Genomic DNA, 22,965 nt, shown 5'->3' on the forward strand with positions numbered 1-22,965 from the left:
TTTGGTTTGCAACACCCCGGACAAAGAATTCCAATTAAGTGTTATCCTTCAAATATTCGAGATGAGGTCCGAAGAACATATATATTGATAGATCCTTTTAGAACTAAAGATCTTGATTTTCCATCCACTTTGCTTTCAAATATATAAAACCTAGGTCATTCGAAGAACCAGTGCAAACAGTCGTTGCCGGCTAGCTTTTCTTTAATTAACGCACTTTAAGACATCTAAGGTCAACATTGTCTCATCAAAACACTTCTGTCTGACTAACAGTACATACCCACCTTCTAGATTCTCCATCCCAAATAACGACAACATAATATCATCTACAAAAGGGATCCCGGCTCGCGGCCATCATGTTCGAGCCATACAGCAGCTTTAATGCGACCTATGTACACAATAGTCAATAGCTAACAGCCAGCCCTTAAGAGTTCTAATTAATCGGGGAACTTGGGAAGATAATCTTTTCCTTAAAAATCTCTAATTTATCATAACAAATGTAGTAAAAAAAATGCAATTCTTATAAAGAAACTAGCAGAGAGCACACACACAGAGTGTGTGAACAACCGCTCATCTTCTCAAACTATCCAAAAAACATCATGATTTCACTTACCCGTATAAAAAAATGATGGTAAAACAATTTCTCTTAATAAATACATATTTTATCTTAGTATTACATAATTACTGTTTTGAGAAAAAGAATAAAGCTGCTTTGAATCGTCCGGAAGCTCCCAAATATCTAATTTCTCATGGTCCTATCTTTACTATGTTTGTACAAAAATTTCCTAGTCATTTCTTTTTGAAGAAATGGGAGTTGGTTATCAAGAAGTCTTCGGTTGACGTCACTACATATTAATTTAATTGAAACTGGAACAAACCAGATTCGATCTGAAAAATGTACCAATGGTATGAATGTATACATATAAAAATACAGACATATATATCATTTAAAAATTAATCGATGCATGGCACTGAAAAAAATAGTGTTTGTTTGAATTGGGGTCGTCCCTTCGGCTCCAGCTGGGGTAGGCCTTCAGCAAACTCATCCTCCATGTCCTAAATATCCATATTCTGAAACATGGACGGAGCTAATGAAGGCTCACTGGGGGCAGATGCCCCCACTCAAGTAATTCGTTTGTTTAGTTACAGACTACAATTATATAATATACACGAGTTATCTTTGAAGAAAATATATGTATTTAATATCTAACGTACATTCATTCTACTACTATACTCCATATCAAATACTATATGAGCAATAGTGCACTTTGCTTTGTCATTTAAACCGAAAAAACCCTCTCCCGTCTATCATGTACTTATATTTTTCTCATCACTTTGCCACTTTCCACTACTATATTGAAATTTGTGTAACATTGGAATTGTGATACATCATCATTTGAAACCATCATTAATATCATATTGCATATAACCATACTATAATAAGGTTTTCTTAGTTGTTTTCGGTTGCCCCCACTAGAAAATTTTTTTGGCTCCGTCCCTGTTCTGAAAACCCTCCAGCTATGTTTTATAATTGTTCCCACAAACTATTATTCATAATCACTAGCAGAGAGCACATACTTTGTATGTGTGAACAATTTTTCTTAATAAGTGTTTTTTTTTTCTATACTATTATATTAAGAGAAGCCTCATTGTCAAATTTTTCCCCATTTTTTCCTATTTTGTCCTCCTTGTGTAAATATTATGTATCAAAAGTGAGGGTAAAATTGGAAAAATAAGTATACGATTGTTATTTTCTCAAAAAAAAAAGAAGAGGGTAAAATAGGGATATGATTGTCATTTTGTCAAAAGATACAAAATTACTATTTTGCCCTCTTTTTTGTTAACATTGTGTATCAAAAGTGAGAGCAAAAAGGGGGCAAAAAGTTGACAAGCCCTCTTCTCTTAATAGAATAGATAGATATAGATATAGATTTGCACCAATAATATAGTGTGAGTGATTAGCTATCCATGTGAGTGAGTGAATTTTAGTCTTAGCGGTTCATGTGAGTGAGTATTTTTTAAAGCATCTCCAAAGAAGATGTCAAAATATCCAAATCAACAATAACGGTAACAAATGACAGTATTAATGTTTTCCAACCGAGAAACCAAATCTGATGTGGCATGATAAGGAATGACATATCTCCCCCTTGATGCCAAATTTGACAGCACTTTCAATTTTTTTAATTAATTATTAAATGCTTTTTATTAGTTTATTATTGGTTTAAAGCATTATCCTTTTGTTTCTTTTCATTCCCAATGCAAAAAAAAAAAATATATGAATTTTTATTTTATGTTTAACATTTGACATATCGGTTGGAGAACAAAACTTTAAAAAATGTCAAAATACCACGTAAACTTTCAAATTTAAATTTTAAGTTTAAAATTTGACATTTCATTTGATGATAATTTTAACCGTCTATAAATTTAAAAGATGAGAGTCAAAGATAATAGTCCATGCATGCCAGTCCTTTGAAAAAATGAAAAAGAACAAGAACAATTGCTTTCGCACAAATTGGACAATGACAGTTCAACAGATCCATTGTTATCATACTAATCACAAGCCGGCGCAAAAAAAAAGGATAAAAAATGGGCACTAAAGTAGTTTAAAGTATATATGCTTTATAATAAGACAGGTTTAACAAAACACTTATGTACTATTCATTTTTAACGAAAAATCATGTTTATACATTTTTCTGGTACTATTCACTATACCTTTAAAAATGATTTTTTATTAAAATGGAAATTTTTTTTAGACTTTTAGTTAGTTTTCCTTTATAATAATTAATTAATTTTTATTGTTGGAATAATAATTAACTAAGAAAATGCAAAAGAAGGAATATATCAAGGACAAGGGCAATGTCACAAGTCTCTCTAAGCGACGTATCAGTGCAAAAATGCCTAAAGTATGTGATTATACTATCAGTTACATTCCCTAATGAAATATATAGTATGTGATTATATTTGATAATTGCATAAAGTAAAATTTGTATACGTAACTGAAAGTCTATGCAGCCCATTTAGATTAAATCCTGATAATCTAGCAGAGTAAAACTAGATTCAAGAGATTTTGGTGGTGCTTGAAATGCAGTCATGCTCAACTAAAAAAAAGTAAAGCTATGATTTCATTGGGGAATCTTCTTGTTATAAATTTTGGTTTTTTTTTTTACCAAAAAAAGTAAAGCTATGCTTTCACTTTTACTCCTTGATCGATTTGTGCTTTCTGCGACAAAGAAATGGCTCAACATTTAACACCCATTTGCTTTGTCTACGTGTACTGCTATCAGCATCACTGCAAGACAGGAGTGTGTAGGGATTGTAAATGTCATCTTTCTCTTATGCTCTTATAAGAAAGGAGTGTGTAGTGATTTCTTTGGCGTGTTAAGTTTGAACTTGTCAATACACTCAATTTTGATTCGGAATGACCCAAATTTATTATAATTAACAGAATATAATATCACTTAGGTTCGATTCTTGCAAAAGACGAATTTGAACCACAGTATTGTTAACCCATTATGAGGCTAAGCCCACCCCCTCTCTTTGTAGATACTATCAATTATTCAAAAAAAAAAAGGATATAGACTGAGACTTACAATTGAATTTGTTCAGTAATCCTATTATAAATGGGTCTAGATATGTATCAAGATTGATATGATTCAATAATAATATGATTCAAGTCAGTATAACATATTATCTATTTTCTATATATATATATTTTTTTTTTGTTGAACTCTATATATTATTTGTTAGGTATTATACTTTGTAAGTAACCTTATTAGAACTATCGGATTATCTAATGAATAATATACAAATACAATAATGTTACTTAAAAAAAATTAATTCTTAAATTAAATCCGATAATGATCTGATTTAATTTGGATCAAATATAGATTGACAAGTCAAATTTGATAATCCTATTATAAATGAATGCGCATATGAATTAAGGCTAACACAATCCAAATTCGACTATTTTACAAGTCTTATCTTAATCGTTATTACATGTGAAGCGATGATGCATTGCTGGCTATGTAACTTACCAAGTACCAGGGGATGATAAGTGGTAGGGTAAGAAGAAAATATACCCTTTTGAACATACATTGCATACATGTTTCAACAACCCTAGCTGAAATATAATATTATTCCAAAAGTCACCACTTGCATTGCATCGTGGTTTATATTACATATACTAGGTCCTAATCAAAGGGCACTCATAAGGCGGTGTTTTTTGTTTTTGGGAAAAGTAATGATATTCATGTAATATTTTTATACCATATTTTCATATCACCTTAAGTGTCATTTGATGTAGATAGACACATCATTTGAATTAATTAGATTTTTTAATTTAGTTCATTATTTAATAAATTAATAATTAAGAAAAACTAGTTAATTAAATGATGATTGTGGTATACGAGGAGTCTTTCTCTTTCCTTTCATTAGGTTTTGCAAATTTTTCAAATGATGTGGCTGTCCACATCAGATGCCATCTAAAGTGGTATAAAAATGTGGTATGAATTGCATTACTCTTTTGGAAAACTCATAATGCGTTGTTAATGGAACAAACGAATCTCAATAATCAGACGGTCCAGATCCATCCTACTCAGGCCATCTCCAACCGAAGGCTGGCCAGAGGGCTCGTTTGAGCCCTCTAGCCCTCCAAGATTCCCTAAGATATTAATATTTTAATGAACAGTACAGGGCCATATTTGCCTCCGTCTCCAACCGAGGGCCAGATGGCCAAAGGGCTCATTTTAGCCCTGTCACAAAAAACCGTCTCCAACCGAGGGCCAAAGGGCCATAGGGCCAAACATAATTTATTATTTAAATTTAAAAACTACAACAACTTAAATTTAAAAACAACAACTTATATTTAAACACTACAAATTAAATTTAAAAACAACATTAACTTAAATTTAAAAATTACAACGACTTAAATTTAATATCCATAATCAATATTATCTTCATCATCCGCCATTGTAGGAGTATAGTCAGAGATAAACAATTGCCGCTGAGCCATAATTTTTTTTTTTTCCTATCAAAATAGGCCTTACTCATTGGAGTGTAATTCGAAGTGTTCATTTCCATATTCTTATCATCCATCTCTTCTTGTATTTGTTTGGCTCGCTCTTCATGTCTACACTTCCTTTCTTCCGCCTCACGGGCATTTTGCTCCGCCAGTAATCGAAATGAGGCCGCCACTTCATGTTGAGCGGCGTAATCAGCATTTGCCTTGCCCTTTTCCCTCAACCTTCGAGCCTTGTTTCGTCCCATAGGCCTAGGTAAAGAAATTTCGGACGGAGTCGGATTTTCTACCCTTGTTTGTTGAATGGTAGGAGATCCATCTTCATTCATATCTACAGATGGGGATGCAGCTTCCAAATGATCCACTCTATGTTGAGGTGGATCTTCAAATAACACCCACCCTTTACAAATTTCCCAACAACCGTGAAATTGAAAGGGTTTTGAGCTGCCCTCCATATACAATTCCTCCGCTTGACGTACCTAGAAAATATAATTAAAAAAATTTTAGGAAATTAATTCACGAAATTAATGTAATATAATTAAACATTTAAAATAAACTGTAAAAACACTAACTTCGTCATAGTAATTGGCGCCGCTTTCATGTCTACTTGCTGCTGCTAATAGTGCTTGATGCCATTTATTCAAACTTGGATGAAGATGTTTCTTCCATCTTGAAGAACAACTTTCGTGGTTTCGGGTATTCGGTGGAATGGTGCCTTCGTAGAACTCTAAGTATTTTTTGGACACACGAGTCCAAACACCTTCACTTGTTTGAGAAATCCCCCTCACACTATCTTCTGAGATCCATCTATAAGCCTTGCAAAGAGCTTCATCTTCTTTTCGGGTCCAAGCCCTACCTTTCATTGCAGATGAGGCCATTTTTTTTTTGAAAAAAAATGAAGGAAATATTGAAGGAAATATTGCAAATGAAATGAAGAAATATTATAGATGAAGGAAATATTGAAAAATTGAAACAAATATTATAGATGAAGGAAATATTGGAAAATATATTGAATGAAATATTGAGAAATATATTGAAGGAAATATTGAAAAATATTGAAGAAGGAAATATTGCAAATGAAGTGAAGAATTGAAAGAACTTCACCATATTTATAGAAAAAAAAATGTTTAAAATAAATTAAAAAAAAAAAAAAAAAAAACCAACGGCTAGCTGACTCAGCTAGCCATTACATTAAAAAATATTTCAAACTATTAGTGTCGGTTATAACCGACACTAATAGTAGAACTATTAAAAAAAAAAAAGCTCTTCAATGCTGTCGGTTTTAACCGACAGCAATAGGAAACATTAAAAAAAAAATAGCCAGCCACCTCCAGCCCTCCAGCCCTCTCCGATCCCGTGGGGCCCTCCCAGATTCCAGAGCCCTCTGGCCTAGCCCTCGGTTGGAGACGGTTTTAGGGCTATTTTCGGCCCTCTGGCCCTCTGGACCCTTCGGTTGGAGATGGCCTCATGATCTACAAAAGGGATCCCGGCGCAGCCAGCCTTTAGAGTTCTAATTAATCAGGGAACTTGGGAAGATAATCTTTTCCTTAAAAATCTCTAATTTATCATTACAAATGTACTAAAAAAATGCAATTCATATAAAGAAAATAGCAGAGAGCGCACACTCTCTGTGTGTGTGAACAACTACCCACCTTCACTCACGTTCTCCTCAAGCGCAAACACTTCAGTTCATTCAAACTATCCAAAAAACATCATGATTTCACTTACCTTTATAAAAAAATGATGGTGGGACAATTTCTCTTAATAAGTGCATATTTTATAAAAGAGAATGAAAAAATGATGGTGAGACAATTTCTCTTAATAAGTGCATATTTTATCTTAATATTACATAATTACTGTTTTTGGTCATCCTTATGTAATATTTTATCTTAGTATTCAAAAGTGAGGGTAAAATTGAAAAAAGTGGGAAAAGAAATTGACAAGGGCCCTTCTCTTCATAGAATAGATACTACAGTTCTTGGTCCATGCTCTATGGAACACTTTATTGTGGTAAGTGGTAAGCCTAATGGCAGGCGAGAGACCCTTGGAGCCTTTGGACCAGCCGCATGCTTTCATTTTAAGGAAAACTAATGAAAATAACTTGAATACTTTAAGTTTTAACGAAAATGACAAAATAAAAGGTAAAGTGAATTGTATCAAGATTGACTTTTTAGTATAAAAATATGATTTTTCGTTAAAAATAAAAAGTACAAGGAACTTTTCGTTAAAGTTTTATTCATTTTATCCTTTCCCACTTTCGGTAGCAACCAAAACGGGTGAGGAGCTCATCTCGATCTTTTACCAGGATGCATGCCACTGACATGTTGCATGCCAGGGTTTAGCTAGCTACTTGTTGGTCGAAGGCCATCAACCAAATTTTATCCTCCAATAATGTGTGTTTTTTTTTTTTTTTAACAAACTATTGCTTTAATAGGTTAAATTGTTAAAAGTTAGTGAAGTGGAGGATCCGTGGGATTAAACCCGCACCATAATACAACGGGATCCAATAATGTATGTTAGGGTTATCAAATTTGTGCACCACACAACATATCACATAAATATACATTGGTATTTCGCAAACATGTCAAGGAATAATGTCATGTAACATAAGATATGTGAATAAATAAAACACGGACACATTTTTAAAAACCAATAATATAATTTTGTGAGTTTGAGTGATCCTAGTAACTGCCTAGCAATGTATACATGAGTTTAATATGACTAAAAAAGCGTGTGTCCGTATTTATACTTAAATTTGAATTTGGTTATGTATAATTTAAATAAATTAGTTTAGAATATCGTTTATTTATATAAACTACCTAACTTTATATGCCTAACATGCCTTATAGTAATGGCTTTATTAAAGCTCATTACAAGGGTGCATATGATATGAGAATCAATTAAGAAAGCATGCTAGCTATTAGTGTTCTGCGATCAATCAATTTAGTTAGATTGTGTTGGATTATATGAGAACCTTTGTGGTCCATTGGTACGTGTCAATTATGTGTGGCCGGGTTGGATTTCAACCCACTGATAACCCAACTTTTGGCTTTATTAGCTGTTAATTCATAAGGATAATTCAGGTCAACATTGTCTCACCAAAATACGTCTTCCTAGTTGTCTTATCTGTTACATACATAACAAATGGGCCAACGGCGTCGATTTGCAAGAAAGAGGCGCATTAAAAGGTTTGCTTCAACTTCCCTTGGACTGTTCTACAAAACGAGAAATTTTTTATTATGATCGAAACACGAGAGGTACATCACGTGTTTTTATATAAGCAGTGGAAAATTTTACTTTTTAAATTATTAACCTTTTAATACACATATCTCATCATTTGTATAGTGATACGTGGTATATCACCCCGTGTATCGGTCATATTGAAAAATCTCATACAAAACCTACATATATACATATATATATATATATATATATATAAAATTGTTGAACTACCACAATAATTATGAAAGAATTAGATACTATTTCCCAGAAAATATCTTACAAGAAAGCAACTGCATGCTCAGATTCATTAGTTTTTGTTGATCAGTTTACTCATAAACGCAATGGTTTTTTTAGTCAAAATGGTTTCTGAGATTGACATAACTTCTATTTGATTTCTGACATTGAAAATCGAGAGAAGTGGTTCTTAAGTTTATCCATTGTAAATTATTTTGGTCATTCTATGAGAAATCTTTCAATATCCTCGTGAAGTGGAAGGATTAGTTTGACAAAAGGGTGATATTGTCCACACACCCCTCTCAATTTCGGTTGTTAGATCAAATGAACTGAAAAAGATTAAAGGACAAAAATTAATAAGGGTTGTGTGGAAGGTAAAAATGCATGTGTAGATAGCACCACTCTTGGCAAAAATACCCTTTAAAAGGTAGAAATGTGGTTGTTCACGTGATAATTTAACGAGAATATTGACAGATTTATAACGAAATAACCAAAATGATTTACAGTGGACAAACTCAATGACCACTTTTAACGACTTTCATTATTAGAGATCAAAATGAGAAATTATGTCAATATTTAAGACCATTTTGACTAAAAAAACGTAAACTCAATTAAAATGATTAAGACCATTAATCACCATCTGAGCCATTAGCCACCTTAGACCGGAACAGTTGAAGATGGTCAGTCATATACGGTGGGTGGGAGGGAATAGTATTTATTTATAGGAAGAAAAGGGAAGAGGAAGAGCAAGGGGCAAAAGCTTTTTACTTTGCTTCTTCCATTCCACGTTGCGTTAGGAAAGTTTTTCGCTTTTTACTTTTCCAGTCTTTTATTTTTGTTTCCATGAATCAGTTGGAAAATCAATTTTAATTAGGGATAACGTTGAAAAGGGCAACTCTTTCAACTCTTTCAAGTAAATCAGAATTTTTGTTCTCAATATCTTCGTATTCAAATCGTGATTTTGTCGATGACAATTCATGCCCTCCATAGCAATTTTTATAAATTTTCTAATTTAGTGTTAGTTCTTACTTATTTTTATTGTTAGTTGATACAGATTTATTGTTAATTTGTTAGGATTTTTAGTTTTAGGTTTTTTTTTAAAGAACACTAATTAAAAACAAAGGGGCCGAACAGTTCCCCTCCAATTTCAAATAGTTCTGATCCAATTTGGGTAATTCTACACCACAACAAAATGAGTTAAAAGTTGATTTTGATAATTTTGAGAGAGACCCCATGTTGGAGCAGTTATGTTTTTATTTAAATAATATATATATATATATATATATATATATATACGATTTGTTTTATTAGAAATATTAAATATGAGTGGTGATAAATCCACCTCATTGTCTTATTTCCCCACCCACAGTTTAATAAAAAAATTTAATACCTAATTTACTTTCTTGTAAAATGACATCTAAGACCAAAGAAAAGAAAAACCCATGCTCTCTAGGTTGGCAGGTTTGTTCTTCCCCATATTCTAGAACCCACCTCTGTAAATCTTCAAAAAATAAAGTCACCATTACCTTTGACCATTTTAAATTGATCTGTTTGTTTTTGTTGTCAGTACCAGCAAACAACCTTGAAAACTAGGGTAAAGGCTTGTCTGTCCACAATCCACATACCGATTGTTGTAAGAGGCGCATATGAAGTGGAACACAATGTTCTCCGGACGGGTGCCCACTGCCCCTCCACATCAAATAATAAAAGAAAAACTAATAAAAATGATTTGAAAACTTTGAGTTTTAACGATAAGGACAAAATAAATGGTAAAGTGAATAGTACCAGGTTTGACTTTTTAGTGTAAAAATGTGGTTTTTCGTTGAAGTAAACAGTACCGCGAACTTTTCGTTAAAACTCTCAATAATAAATGAAATTAAAAAGCAAGCCAAGTTGATCACTCAAAACAACATTATTGTGTGTGAAGCGTGACAAACCAATTATTGTCATTGGCTTACATTCTCTAGTGCGTGTATGTGTCTGTCCTTCTGGTCGAGTAATATGTTTCTGTCCTATTGTCTATCCCCTTCCCCTCCCTTATCCGATGGATCTTTGGCCGGACAGCCACGTGGTGCGGGAGTTTGCACGGAATAACTCCTCCTAAGCCAGGTCCAATACGATGTAATCTAATTGAGAGAACACAGGGCAAATGGACGGACTTTTAAAAACAAATCGTGAATTTCAACCCTCCGGTTCTCAGTACAAGCCCGCTAGAACGATTTTATTTCATTTCCCTGCGGGTGATAGTCAGTTCAAGCTTTGGTTTGGTATGATTTAACCCAAATCCTATGCTTCAACATTTAACACAGAACTCCCTTTATACTTCTTTTTTTTTTCCCGTTTTCTGTTGCAATAACTCAACTAGTAAAACTGAGGCTACAAAGCGGAGCCGGTCTGGATTAGGCCTAAAAGTTCATTGTTCAGACAATTAAATCATTCTGGACAACGACAACAAAACCACGCGGAGTCATGCCACTGGGTTGAACACCCTGGGTCAACTGCTACAAAATGATTTTGTACAACTTAAAAGGAAGATACTGGACAACACAGTTTGCACCAAAGCTCGTATAACCTATGAATTTCAACTCCTTTGCCCATGGTGGCTAACTACAATCTAGAAATACTTGGTGTGTAACGAATTACTAACCAACTTGGACTACTAAAAAAGAACTACGTTGTTATCGAGACCAGACAACGTGAATCTATGCAAGAAAAAAAAATTGCACCGTACAACCAAGAGAACAAAAACTGCATTCTTTAAGAAATATTATGTAATGACACATAAATAATGATGGAAACTAAAATATCATATATCAGTCTCTAGGCTACGTTTAGCAAGGGAAAGAAGGAACCTGGTGAGTGCCTTTTCAGCAATCACTCTCGCAGCATCAATCTTTCCCGCATTTTCCTCCAAATCAACCTTCTGCTCCAATATAGAATGCACACTTCGGACAAGTTTCCTTAGTTCCTGTCGAGTGAAACTAGCATTAGCAACACAGAGCAAGAAACAGAACACTATGCACCCTTACGATAAGGGAACAATTGGCATGAGAGTTAATCAACTGACTCAAGTGAATATAAACTGGCTGGGCTTCTACATAATCTGGTGGTTCAAGTGAATCCAACTCCATAACCAGCCCTCGAGAAGGACTTTTTATCGGGAAATCAACAGTGTCGCTTAATCAGACCATCCCACTCCATTAAGGATGTGGTGGAAAAACAGAAGTACAAGTGACCGAGGCAGCAAAGGAACTGAAAACCTTTTACACTTAGGAAGCACGTTATGACTGTTTAAACCCATTATTTGACATTAAAGACACTGGTGTCGAGATGGCATTCAACTTACCTGACGGTCAAAATCAACATTCGAAATTGAATAAACTTCATTGGTGATCTTAATGTCCTTACTGATCAGACCATCAAACCATCTGGTTGCTTCATCAATGTGAGAACCCTGCATTCGAGGCTCAAGTAATCAGATCAAATATGTCCATAAACAACTTACCAAATTTCAGCAATCTTTCTTGCACAATTTCAAACAAAGTAAATGTAACGTACCTCTTCTTCCTCCTCACAATCAGTTTCTTCCGCCTCTTCTTCGTCGGCAACATCATCAACCTCCAATGTCTCCGGACCTGATAAAGCTTGCAGCTTCCTTTCGTCGCTATCTTTTGTAGCTTGAATCAAAGCATCCATCAAGTCGGCCTCCACATCACGCAGCAGTTTCCCTTAACACGAATTGAACATATCTTTGTAAGATAAGATCACAAATTCACAATGCATGCACAAATGTAAGAAATGATTGAACTAAACAGATTCCGGGCAGGGCACAAAGTTGTTGCATCACATACCAATATAATTGAACTGCCTTCGCTTCCCTTCTCGAACATCCGGTCCTAGTTTCTGCGGCATTAACACAAACACCTTAGCTGCAACAGCTGAAATCAGTAGCTAACACTCGTTTGAACAGAAAATAATAAACTAACCAAGCACCTTCACTAGGATCACAGCATCCAACACGTCTTGGTCCAGAGAAGCCACTCTACATCCCAATCAAATTAAAATCCATAACTCGAAATAACTAAATTTACAGGGACTTTTTTTTCAAAATTTGAAGTTTTAGGGGAGGGGGGGGGGGGAACCTGACAATGCGCTTGATTTGAGGGGTGGAGAAGGACGCGAGGTCCATAGCCCAACGGACGGCGCGGCGGGCGTGGCGCTTCAACTCGTTACGGCTCTTGTACGTGACTGAATCCGAATCCGAACCCGAACTGGCTGTGTTGGCGTCTTGGTAATCGGACGGTCTGAGCCCGCGTAATAGTTTATGGACGCCGCGAGTGGCCAGGTGGACGGTGGTCAAAGACGGACGACGGGAGTTGGTTCTGGTGGTGACCGGAAGTAATGGGGAGAAGATAAGGTGGTGGAAGGCGGCGTTTGAGCAGCAATGCTGCTGCCACATCGGCCATTGCCTCAGTAGCCGTCCCGCTTGAGCAGCCATCGCCCCTCTTTCCCTCTCGCTGGTGATTTGCTATACCACATGCAACACATTTTATCCTCCTTGTCTTAAAAAAAAATAAGTTAAAATCGTAGTAGTGGTCTTTCAATTTTAATTAAATTAGAGAAATATTTCATCAACTAAAAGTTTATTACCATTAGCTCCTCAATTCATCAAAACGTGTAGCTATGATCTTTTTCGTCAACTTCGTCAAAATTTTGTCAAAATAAGTTATGTTGGAATGATCATTGCTACAATTGGATTAAAATTGAGGAACAATTTCTCCAATTTGATTAAAGTTGATGAACTATTTCTCCAGTTAGATTAAAGTTGATGAACGATTGGTAATGAATTTTTAGTTGAAGGATTATAGCTGCACGTTTTGATGAGTTGATGATCTATCGTTCCAATATGGTTAAAGTTGAGAAATTATTGCTACAATTTACTCAATAAATAAATAAATGAGCTAAGGCCCAGGCCCATTATTAAAGACTTCAAAAGGCCTACGGTTGAATTGGGTCCCCTTCAAACTCTATATGTTATTTGGGCTGGTCTGTTTCACATGACTACTTGTTTGGGACTTGTCCTAGTATGACTAAAATGTTTTTGGACATCAAAAAGCATTTTGGATGTTCGAGATTTGTCGATAGATGCTAACAACTTCATATGTATGTTCTCAAAATCTACGTTGAGGAATGAAATCAAAATTTATCGACAAATACCCAAACACTTTCGTTGCAGGTGGTCGAAATCTATCAACAGACGATTGAGGCATGCTACCTAGATTTTCGACAGGTAATGCTAGGTTTACGAACGGAGTATAAAATTTGGTCTTCCTAGTCAACAAGTTACAATGCACGCTATCGAAATTTCTCGATGGATGCTGAGGCATGATGGCGAGATTCAACGACAGTGCTCAAGTGTTATGTCGAGTATTGACAACTATCAAGACGTGTTACCGAGGTTTGTTGAGCATCATTTGCCAAGTTACTACTCATAAAAGAAAAACTAAATAAAATAATTTGAAAATAATTTAAAAACTTCGAATTTTAATTAAAATGACAAAAAAAGTGCATAGTTCCAGTTCCAGAAGTGAGTTTTTAAAGTAAAAATATCATTTTCCAGTTCCAGAAATGACTTTTTAAAGTAAAAATATCTTTTTAGCTAAAGATGAACAATACCGAAAGAGTTTCGTTAAAACGACAAAAAATTATCATCGAGTACAATATACATCTTCAAAATAGATCTTACATTTCGTTATAAGCTGACATGAAATTGGGGGATATAATTTCCCCCAACGGTTCAGGCTGTAAAAATGGCGCCTGCAGCTTACAATATGTACACGCGAACACACAAGCTAGCTAGCACTTCGTCCAATCCGAACGACAGGCCAGTAGCAGGCTTTCCTAATTACACTAATTAACCATGTAATTAGCTTAATTAGGTTTGTTTAATTACAGATGATCGGAATATGTTCAGAGTGAAATGTCTGTAAATCTACCAGCACTGGTCGGTTTCCCATCTACGGCCAGTCGACGACGACATTGTTGTCGCGTAAGCGTAAGACGAAGCCACGCCTGTCCTCGGCCGTCCGATCATCATCTTGCGGTCGTAATCGGCGCGTTTTTGCTCGTCGGTGAGAGTGGAGTAAGCTTCGTGGACTTTCATGAACTCGTCCGCCGATGATTTCGCAACGTCCGGGTGCAAAACCCTCGCTAACTTCCGGTACGCCGACTTGATCTCCTGGCACGTGGCGCCGGCGTGAATCCCGAGCACGTCGTAGAGTGAGGAGCTTGATCCAATGCGGGATCGCGGCCTTTCAACGGTCGATGCGCACGAGGCGGAGACGCGGAGGGGGCGGTAGCTGACGGAGGAGGGAGGAGCGCGGGGGCCGTTATTGGCGACGGAGAAAAGAGGAGAGGAGTGGCAAGTGAAGGATGAGGAGGATAGGGAAGCCATTTTTGTGATTGTTGTTGCTTGCTTTGAAATTTGATTGGTATGAGTCGGATCTGTGGCCAAAGGAGTGGGAGTTTGGGGATTTATAGGCAGTTGGGGATAAGAAGCGTATCACGGTTAACCGTGGTTAAAAGTTGGGGGTTGGGTTAACGAAATATGAGGCTTATCCGTTTGGGAAACCGTCTGACTCAGCGCGGCGTCGGTGTCCATTCCAATGTCCAAAAATCTGACACGGCACATGGTATGGGCATTACCGTTGGATATACAGTTTAACTGTGTTGGTTTGGGTTTTGGGTTTCACTTGGTTTCTGACTAGATTTTGTATGTGTGAGGTTGACAAATGGCAACAATGCGTTGGACCTACAGGGACTTTGATAGGTTAACCAATAATGGAGTGACACCTTTTCCATCTTTAATTTTTACGAAAATTCTAGAATTTGCATATCTCATGGTCTGGAGAAATTTTTTCATGGAACGAATCATAGCGTGGTACGTCATATTTCATTATATAAGTAGAGAAAAGTTTTAATTTTCAAGTATCCCTTTCGAGCAACACTACAAATCTTTCCATAAATTAAGGGTGCAACTCGGGTGGGTTGGAAGGTCAACTCAATCCGAACCTAATTTTTACAATTCAAGGTTGGGTTCGGGATAAGTTTCATTCGGGTTTATTTGGACTAGGTTTTAATTGGATTCGGGTTTACTTGGGTTGGGTTCGGGTTGCCCAACTATTTTGAGTATAATCTTGTAACAACTTAATTTCCAAGAATTTCTAAAAAAAATTAAGCCAAGTAGCATCAAAGCTAGTTAACTTTAATTTTATAAATAAATCAAAGTTGATGAGCAATTACTTCGAGACACAAAGAATTTAGGTTTTGGAGACTAATGACTATAAAGCTTTAGGATTTATAGACTATGAATATGGGTTGACTAATCAAAGCCTCATATTCCCTAAAAACTTAAGTAATTATAAAGGGTAATTTATTAAAAATAAAAAGGCCGTTGATTTGTGGACTTAGCCCACTTAGATGTAGTATGAGCATTAATTGATATGAGTTACAATCTCGTTAGATTGAGTTTGGTTAATCAGGGTGGGGATGGACATGCAAAAGATCAACCCAACCCAACCCAATCAATGAACGGGTTGAAATTAGGTTGGGTTCGGACGGGTTATAACTAAAAAAACATGTTTGTTCAGGTTTAAAGTCGGGTTGGATATGGGCGGGTTCGGATTGGCCCAACCCAAGTTGCACCCTTACCATAAATTATGCACGTGGTGTATCACCTTGTATTGCAATAACATTAAAAAATCTCTCCATAGCATGGGTCATACAAATTAATAGTGAGATGTGTGCTCAAAGATTCAATAACCAAGAATTTAACAAATAAAATTGTTAGCAGATATTATATTATGCTCTATAATAGGTAAACTCGTTATTTTGTTACATATAGTTCTTGCAACACAATCGTTGTTCATATTAACGTCAATCTTTTATTTAAGGGCGTGTTTGTATATAAAGAGAGAAAGTGTAGCCCACCACTTTGCTCGCTTCGCTCAAAGTGATGCGCCTTGTGTTTGGAATGTCGATCCACCTTTGTTCTTAGATGATTTGTTGGTTGAGGAATATGTATGTTAAGTTTTTTTGCCTTGTTGACTTTTGTATCTAATTATCTCTCTCAATGAAGTTCTATCACATCTTTAAAAAAAAAAAAAAAAAAACACTCTAGAAGAATCAAAATATGCATCTAGAAGACTCGAAATATGCATTGTTCTTCCTTCTTATACTAAAAGTCCGCCTAGTGAAAAAAATAAAATTTGCTTTCTACAAGAGTTATTTGATAGTTTTGATTTATACAAAACGATTGGATTTTAGGCAAACAGAAAGTCAAAGGAAGAAAACCGCTGTCACACAAGAATGGGGATGTTAGACCATCTCCAATCGAAGACTGACCAGATGGTTCATTTTAGCCATTTGGTTTTCCAAGAAATTAATATTTTAATGAACAGTGCAGTATCATATTTCTTACCATCTTCAACTAATGGCCATATGGCTCGTTTTAGCCATGTCACAAAAAACCGTCTCCAACCGAGGGCCAAAGGGCTATAAGGTCAAACATAGGTTGGCCCTTTGGCCATTTTTTGTCCAATGGGGCCCACGAACCCTTTGCCCTGGCCTTCGGTTGGAGACGATTTTCGGACTATTTTCGGCCCTTTGGAACCTTCAATTGGAGATGACCTTACTAGTTTAAAGTCTATTGGTAGCAAAAGAATTATGTAGACAGAACTACATAATTTATCCATCGCAATGTTTTTATTTAATTAAAGAGTTAAGTGGTTTTATACATAAAATCTTTAGTTGTTTTCGTTATCTAACAACTGATAATGTTAGTGAGAAACAATTAAGGAATATAAATTATATAAATATAACTTTAGTCCAACAAATAGATTCTTATGGGTACAATAACAGTTGGATCTATTATTATTTTAATAAAATAACGTAATCCAAATATAAAATAAGTAAACAAAAGCAAAAAAGTCAATTAATTGTGAAGCTAAATAGAGAATAAACGTGAATATCTAGTTTTTAATCAAAACTACATATTAATATAACTAATTTTGTCAATAAAAAAATAATAAAATTACAACTATAACCTTTAGGATGCGTTTGTTGCATCGGACTGTCTCGAACTGGACTAGCTACATGGACTAAACTGTACTGGCTTAGACTAGACTAAACTGGACTAGTTTAATAAATCATTTGGTGCAGTGTCAGGACTAAGGAATAGACTAATAACAAATTCTAATATTATATTATTTAATTCATATTTATTAATATTTACATTATTTAATAAATATTTAGTAATATTTTATTATTAAATCTGCCTATTTTCTCATTCTAGAAGCCTTATTTCATTCCCAATTCCGTTCATCCCCTGTTTCTTCCTTTTTCTCCGCCCCTCTCCCTCTGTTTTCATCCTAATTTTTCTTCGTCCATCTCCCTTTTTTTCTTCGTCCCTCTTCCTCTTCATCTCCCTTTTTTCTTCATCTCTATTCATCTCCCTCTTTTGATGAAAGAAATTAACATCAAAATTAAACCCAGAAGCTATTCGTCTCCCAACTTCATAATCGACTCCAAATCTTCACAGTCAAACCACAAAGCAAGAAAGAGATTGAAAATTTAGGAGTTGGGAGCGGGTTGCATGTGTGATTGGCTCGAAAGTGGGAGATGGCGAAGCTCTACAATCAAGGAGTTTCATGTTTTCTGGGTTCGGTTTGCCTTCAATCAATCCCATCGTTGATTTAAGCTTATAACCACTGCAGATTTTTTTTTTTTTTTTGTGTTTTATAGTTTTTGGGTTCGGTTTTCTAGGTTCTATTTTGCAGGTTGGATCTGAATTTGAAAAATGGAATGATTGCATTTTTTTTTTGTTTTGAATTTTGCGGGATATGGGTTTGAAAATGGTTGTGGAAGCGAGGAAGAAGATGGAGCAGGGCAAGGAAGGAGCGATGTGCGACAAGCAAGACGAGCGACGTTGAGTCTTGGACGACTGACTCTCTCGCGATTTTCTCTCTATCAGAAGAGGGCTTACGAATCCGGCCGAAATTGGGGATCCTCGTTAAGAACTCGTAGCGAGGTGGTTAATCCGAGCGAGTCCGACCTAAGCTCATTAAACCTAATCCTGGTGTAGACCAAACAAGGGACTACAGTCTAGTCCAGTCCAGTCCAGTCCTCCCTAATCCGGTCAAACAAACGGCCCTTAATACATAATTGAAAAAAAAATGTGAGAAAAGAAAAAAAATGGGGGCATTAAAGTAATTTCAAACAAACAACATTTGCCTTTTTTTAAACCTCACAACAATGTCACCTTATCATTATCCTCCAAACACACTCTTTCTCCATAATTACCAACACTTTTTACATTTTTTTTTTAATCTAATGCCTGCATAACTCTTGCCGGATTTTTTCTTTTAAAACAATATTTGAGAATTTTTTTTTTTTATTTCACACACATAGACTGTGTGGCGTTTGCTAGTATTAATTATGGAAAGGCATCTTCTTTAGATCTCTTTCTCCTAATCCATCAAATTAGGGGATCTATGCCGTTGACATTTGATCCACGACTGAAGTTATTATAACTTTTAAAGTGTGTCTCTATTTATAACCGTTGAATCAAATTTCAATGACACGAATTTTTTGATTTGATGGATTAGAAAGAAATGATCCTAAGTTCCTTTCCATTAATTATTGACGCGGTTTGTTGAGAGGCAACCGCCGGACAGGGAAGCACATCTGGGATGGCCCACCGCAGCGGAAACACAAAAGCGGTGTAAACGACGGGCGGCCGACATGGCACGTGGGTTACCGCCGTGCGGAAGGAACGGTGGTATTAGAGTAGTAAGGCCACCAATGCCAACCGGCCACGTTGGATTTAGGAACTCTGTGATCCCATCAGCGAATGTGACGGGTATTATTAAGGTTCATCCATAGGAGACAAGAGTTCCAATAAGGATAAGACCAAGTTCGTGTTTCAAGGTTCGTAGGATAAGACGAAAATGACACATCAGAAAATGTTGAATGTGACTGCTTATAAACTTATGCCCAGCTGGCTGTTTGGATGCAGACGTAATTTTATGTTTAAAGCTCTGTATTCGATTTCTAATACTGGTGAATTACATAATAATGATTAGGAAGAGACTAAGGGTCAATTTGGTATCATATTTGAAATTTTTTATCATTTATCAAAACATTTTTTAAGAACGTTTCTTGAAAACAATTTTCTTTAAGATTCAAAAAATTGATTGGTTTGCGATTTAAAATTTTTAAATCTTACGACTTAAACTAAACAAAAAAATCTAAAAAGAGGGGGTCGCATGATAGGGAGAAAGAGGAGAGAGGAGGAAACAAGGTAAAAGATGATTGAAGAAAAGAAATGAGTAAGTTTAAGTTTAAAAAACCTAAAAACTCACTTTTTATGTTTTTAGATAATAGATTATATTTTTGAGTTAGTCTTGAGTTCAGTTTTTTTAAATAGTCCTACCAAACAAATTTTTTAAAACCTAAAACTTAACAATTGTTTTTTAGTTAAAAGAGTTGGATTCAAGTAGAGTACCAAACATGCCCTAAAATGCTTCTGTGAGTTCTTTTAACCGCCGAAAAAGTAGACAGCCGTGACAAAACCACAAACTGGTTTTTTAAGTATAATTTTGTGCAGTTCATTGTATAGTATAATGTTCTGGTACTGTCGCATAATATGGTAAAGATTCAACGTATATAAACCAGGTACCCATCAAAAGCAACGTAAATAAGAATGCTTGCATGTTCGTGGAAGGGACAGTGTCGAGCTAGCCGAGAAAGGGTGGCAGTGACTCAGACGGAAGCCACGCCCACGTGAGGAGATCCAACATGTATCTCGGTTTACTAAATTACAACACAAAACAATTTAAACCAGGTTAACGCTCTCCGAATTTTGTTCCCTCTGAGTACGTGTGCAGTTCTGCAGTCCTGCTTTTTTTAATCTTAATTTGTTGTCTCTTTAGCGTTAAGCAGGGAAGAGCAGAGATCTAAGTACGGACGATGCGCCCCGTATTCGCGGCGCAAATGAAATTTGGGCGGTGCAGCGTTGCATGTTAGAAATTTAATTGAAGAATCAAATGATGAGTAGAATGATGGGTGGCAGCGATTCAGCGAAGTGAAGCACTCAAGGCTCATGTGGAGTACTTGCTTCATTTCAATTGACTTCATGTCCCAATACAAATTGATTTGAAAATGCTCGATCGATTGAAGAATCAAATGATGAGTATGAATATCTATTCAAAACTGTATGATGCCGATTCGTGTTTATTGATCAGAACAGTTTATCTTATAAATCATTCTATAAATATCGTTTCTGCAAATAATCGATTAAAACAAATGTTGTTTAATCATCGAACTATATAAATTAGATGAATGAAATTGATAAAAGCATTACGAACTTGTGGATGCAAATTTATTCCTCCTTGTTCTTGGACAAAATTGCACCTATAAAACAACACCTTAGGTCAAGACCAAGAGCCTCACGCACCCACGATGAATTAGGGGGGGCTTTGGCCGAAGAACTTCCGATGTCAAAGTTAGAATTTTGAGGGAAAAATGTTTGGAGAATTTAGATAATTTAGCAAGAGTGTAGAACTTAGGTTTATAGAGAAAATGGGGTAGTATATATAGGGCATGGCCGGCCCCCTTTGGAGAGATGGTGACCGGCCCTTTGTGGCATTTTTGGGTGTAATTTGTAGTTAATTAGCCAATTAATAGATTAATTAGGTAATAAATCAATTAATTAGCTAATTAATATAATTTGAAATGAATGTTTTGGGGGTTACATTGTGGAGAAGATTTGATGAGGATCGATGAAATAAGTTTTGAATAAATGCCTATTTTTGGCACTTTTGACTTAATTGAGAAATGATTGTCCACTGCTCGCGCGTAGGAGTTCCGGTGTTCCTTGAGGATAATTTTGTCCTTTTAACCCTAAAATCCATGTGTCGCCTCCATTTTTTTTTTATTATTTTTGGCTCCACATAACTGTCTATGTGTTTGCTCGATCGTCTCTAAACGACCTTAGTATTAATTTATTTTTTGCACAGGTGATCTTTACGGAGTAATTCATAAATATGATCAGTTTTGATCATAAACACAAAACTCTATAATTCAAATACAAAGAATTTTATGTAGGAATCCTACTTATACTTGAGTTGCCAACATATGATAATTGGCTACTTGCAAACATCATATTTGTGATTCCAACTTAAGAGGATTTGTGTTTGGGCCCATATCATGAACTCTTAAACATGGTCCAAACAAAACTTCGCAATTAATCAATAAAGTTTGAACCATCTTGAAACATGTCTCACATTGAAAATTAACCTTATGAAATCAAATATCCGACAAGTGACTTGAGTCATGACAAATTTTTATTGTCGAGATGGGATCAGATCCTATTCAAAGCACTTCACTATGAATAAATGTCTTCATGTGGTGCCACGTTAGCATGTCTCAAATCGGAAGACTCTTGAAGTTAAATCTCTTTACATTGAAACCACTACTACTTGCATCAAAGTTTTTGTATAAAACCTCACACCATGCACAAGTGGTTAAGCAAGAAGCCGTATTAATATTGATTAGTCGTGTACCGCTAAACCATCTCTAAAGCTATGGCAAATCAATTTTGGTAAATTATTAATCAATGAAATTAAAATCTGTTTTTTTAATTACAAGTTTGATCCTCTATGTGAAGATGAAGCTACAGAGTTTGAGCCTATGAAGAAACCTGACTGTGGAAGATGAACTATCAAAGAGCGGGAAAGCGGACGAAGGCAATCCCACATCGACGATGGAATATAATATTGGTTGAAGCGGCGTGGATAAAAGGGCGGGACAACGACCGTGAAAGGCATGATCCTTCAGGCAGAAACGGGATGTGATGAGTGGTCATAATTCGCAAATTAAAATGCGAGAGATGGGTGTCCGCCCCAAAGCCTGTTACGACAATTGGGCACTCTCCTCTTTTACCATCTGATCCCTATTCACTTCTTTACCTAAAACGCCCCCAAACACCAAATTTCAGTGAAACTTTTTTAACAAATTTATTTTCATTATTTTTAAATTTAGCATTCAGTTCAATGTGTTGTCTGTCAGTTGCATTTTTTCCAAAAAGAAAAACAATTATAAAAAGTAATTAGACAAATTAAAAACGAAATGATTATCAAAATTACTTTGTAGGAAGTTCATTTTATGATTGTTCGCAAATAATTATTCCATTTCTATAACTAGTGCCTTCAAGCTTTAATATGAACATGTAAAAGGATTAGGTAAAATTCTAAATAAGTTTTATTTTTTGTTAAACATAGATAAAAGCACTTTTGGTTATCCTCTAATCCTTATAGAGGCCACCTCAAACAAACCCAAAGGTGTTTTAGGGCTTGTTTAGACTACTAAAATGACTGAAAACGTTTAGAAAAAATGTTTTTTGTTTCTAAAACCATTTAAATACTTTCTGCAAGAAA

General features: G+C 35.5%; 2 protein-coding genes, 2 long non-coding RNA genes and 1 other non-coding gene across 8 annotated transcripts in view; 2 read left to right on the top strand and 3 right to left on the bottom strand.

Annotated features, from left to right (window-relative positions):
- Positions 1-13,028, bottom strand: part of LOC103440326 (uncharacterized) — a 28,385-nt gene extending 15,357 nt beyond the window's left edge. The window contains exons 1-7 of one of the 4 annotated variants that reach the window (XM_070826999.1): positions 12,613-13,028; positions 12,464-12,512; positions 12,322-12,373; positions 12,029-12,198; positions 11,817-11,924; positions 11,323-11,438; positions 8,049-8,224 (exon numbers count right to left, since the gene is read on the bottom strand). In XM_070826999.1, coding sequence (XP_070683100.1) covers positions 8,137-8,224; positions 11,323-11,438; positions 11,817-11,924; positions 12,029-12,198; positions 12,322-12,373; positions 12,464-12,512; positions 12,613-12,968 — 939 coding nt within the window. In that variant the 5' untranslated portion in view covers positions 12,969-13,028 and the 3' untranslated portion in view covers positions 8,049-8,136. Of the gene's footprint in view, positions 1-8,048; positions 8,230-11,209; positions 11,439-11,816; positions 11,925-12,028; positions 12,199-12,321; positions 12,374-12,463; positions 12,513-12,612 lie in introns of those variants that run through there. The other 3 variants (XM_070827002.1, XM_070827000.1, XM_070827001.1) reach the window with 3 other exon arrangements.
- On the bottom strand, positions 4,792-7,832 carry LOC139198368 (uncharacterized). Its single transcript, XR_011583810.1, has 2 exons — positions 5,587-7,832; positions 4,792-5,493 (listed from the first exon to the last, which is right to left on the bottom strand). It is a non-coding gene; the product is annotated as an uncharacterized lncRNA (long non-coding RNA).
- A 1,434-nt stretch (positions 13,029-14,462) lies between the features above and the next one.
- On the bottom strand, positions 14,463-14,924 carry LOC139198282 (chaperone protein dnaJ 11, chloroplastic-like). Its single transcript, XM_070826757.1, has one exon. The coding sequence runs from the start codon at positions 14,922-14,924 to the stop codon at positions 14,463-14,465; it is 462 nt and encodes a 153-aa protein (XP_070682858.1).
- A 4,851-nt stretch (positions 14,925-19,775) lies between these two features.
- On the top strand, positions 19,776-20,821 carry LOC108173914 (uncharacterized). The gene is made up of 2 exons (XR_001790678.3): positions 19,776-20,372; positions 20,461-20,821. It is a non-coding gene; the product is annotated as an uncharacterized lncRNA (long non-coding RNA).
- A 1,553-nt stretch (positions 20,822-22,374) lies between these two features.
- LOC114826702 (small nucleolar RNA Z279/snoR105/snoR108) lies at positions 22,375-22,482 on the top strand. Its single transcript, XR_003775758.2, has one exon. It is a non-coding gene; the product is annotated as a small nucleolar RNA Z279/snoR105/snoR108 (small nucleolar RNA).
- Positions 22,483-22,965: the final 483 nt, after the last annotated feature.

This window comes from Malus domestica, chromosome 08 (assembly GCF_042453785.1).
Source record: "Malus domestica chromosome 08, GDT2T_hap1".
Lineage (NCBI taxonomy): Eukaryota > Viridiplantae > Streptophyta > Magnoliopsida > Rosales > Rosaceae > Malus > Malus domestica.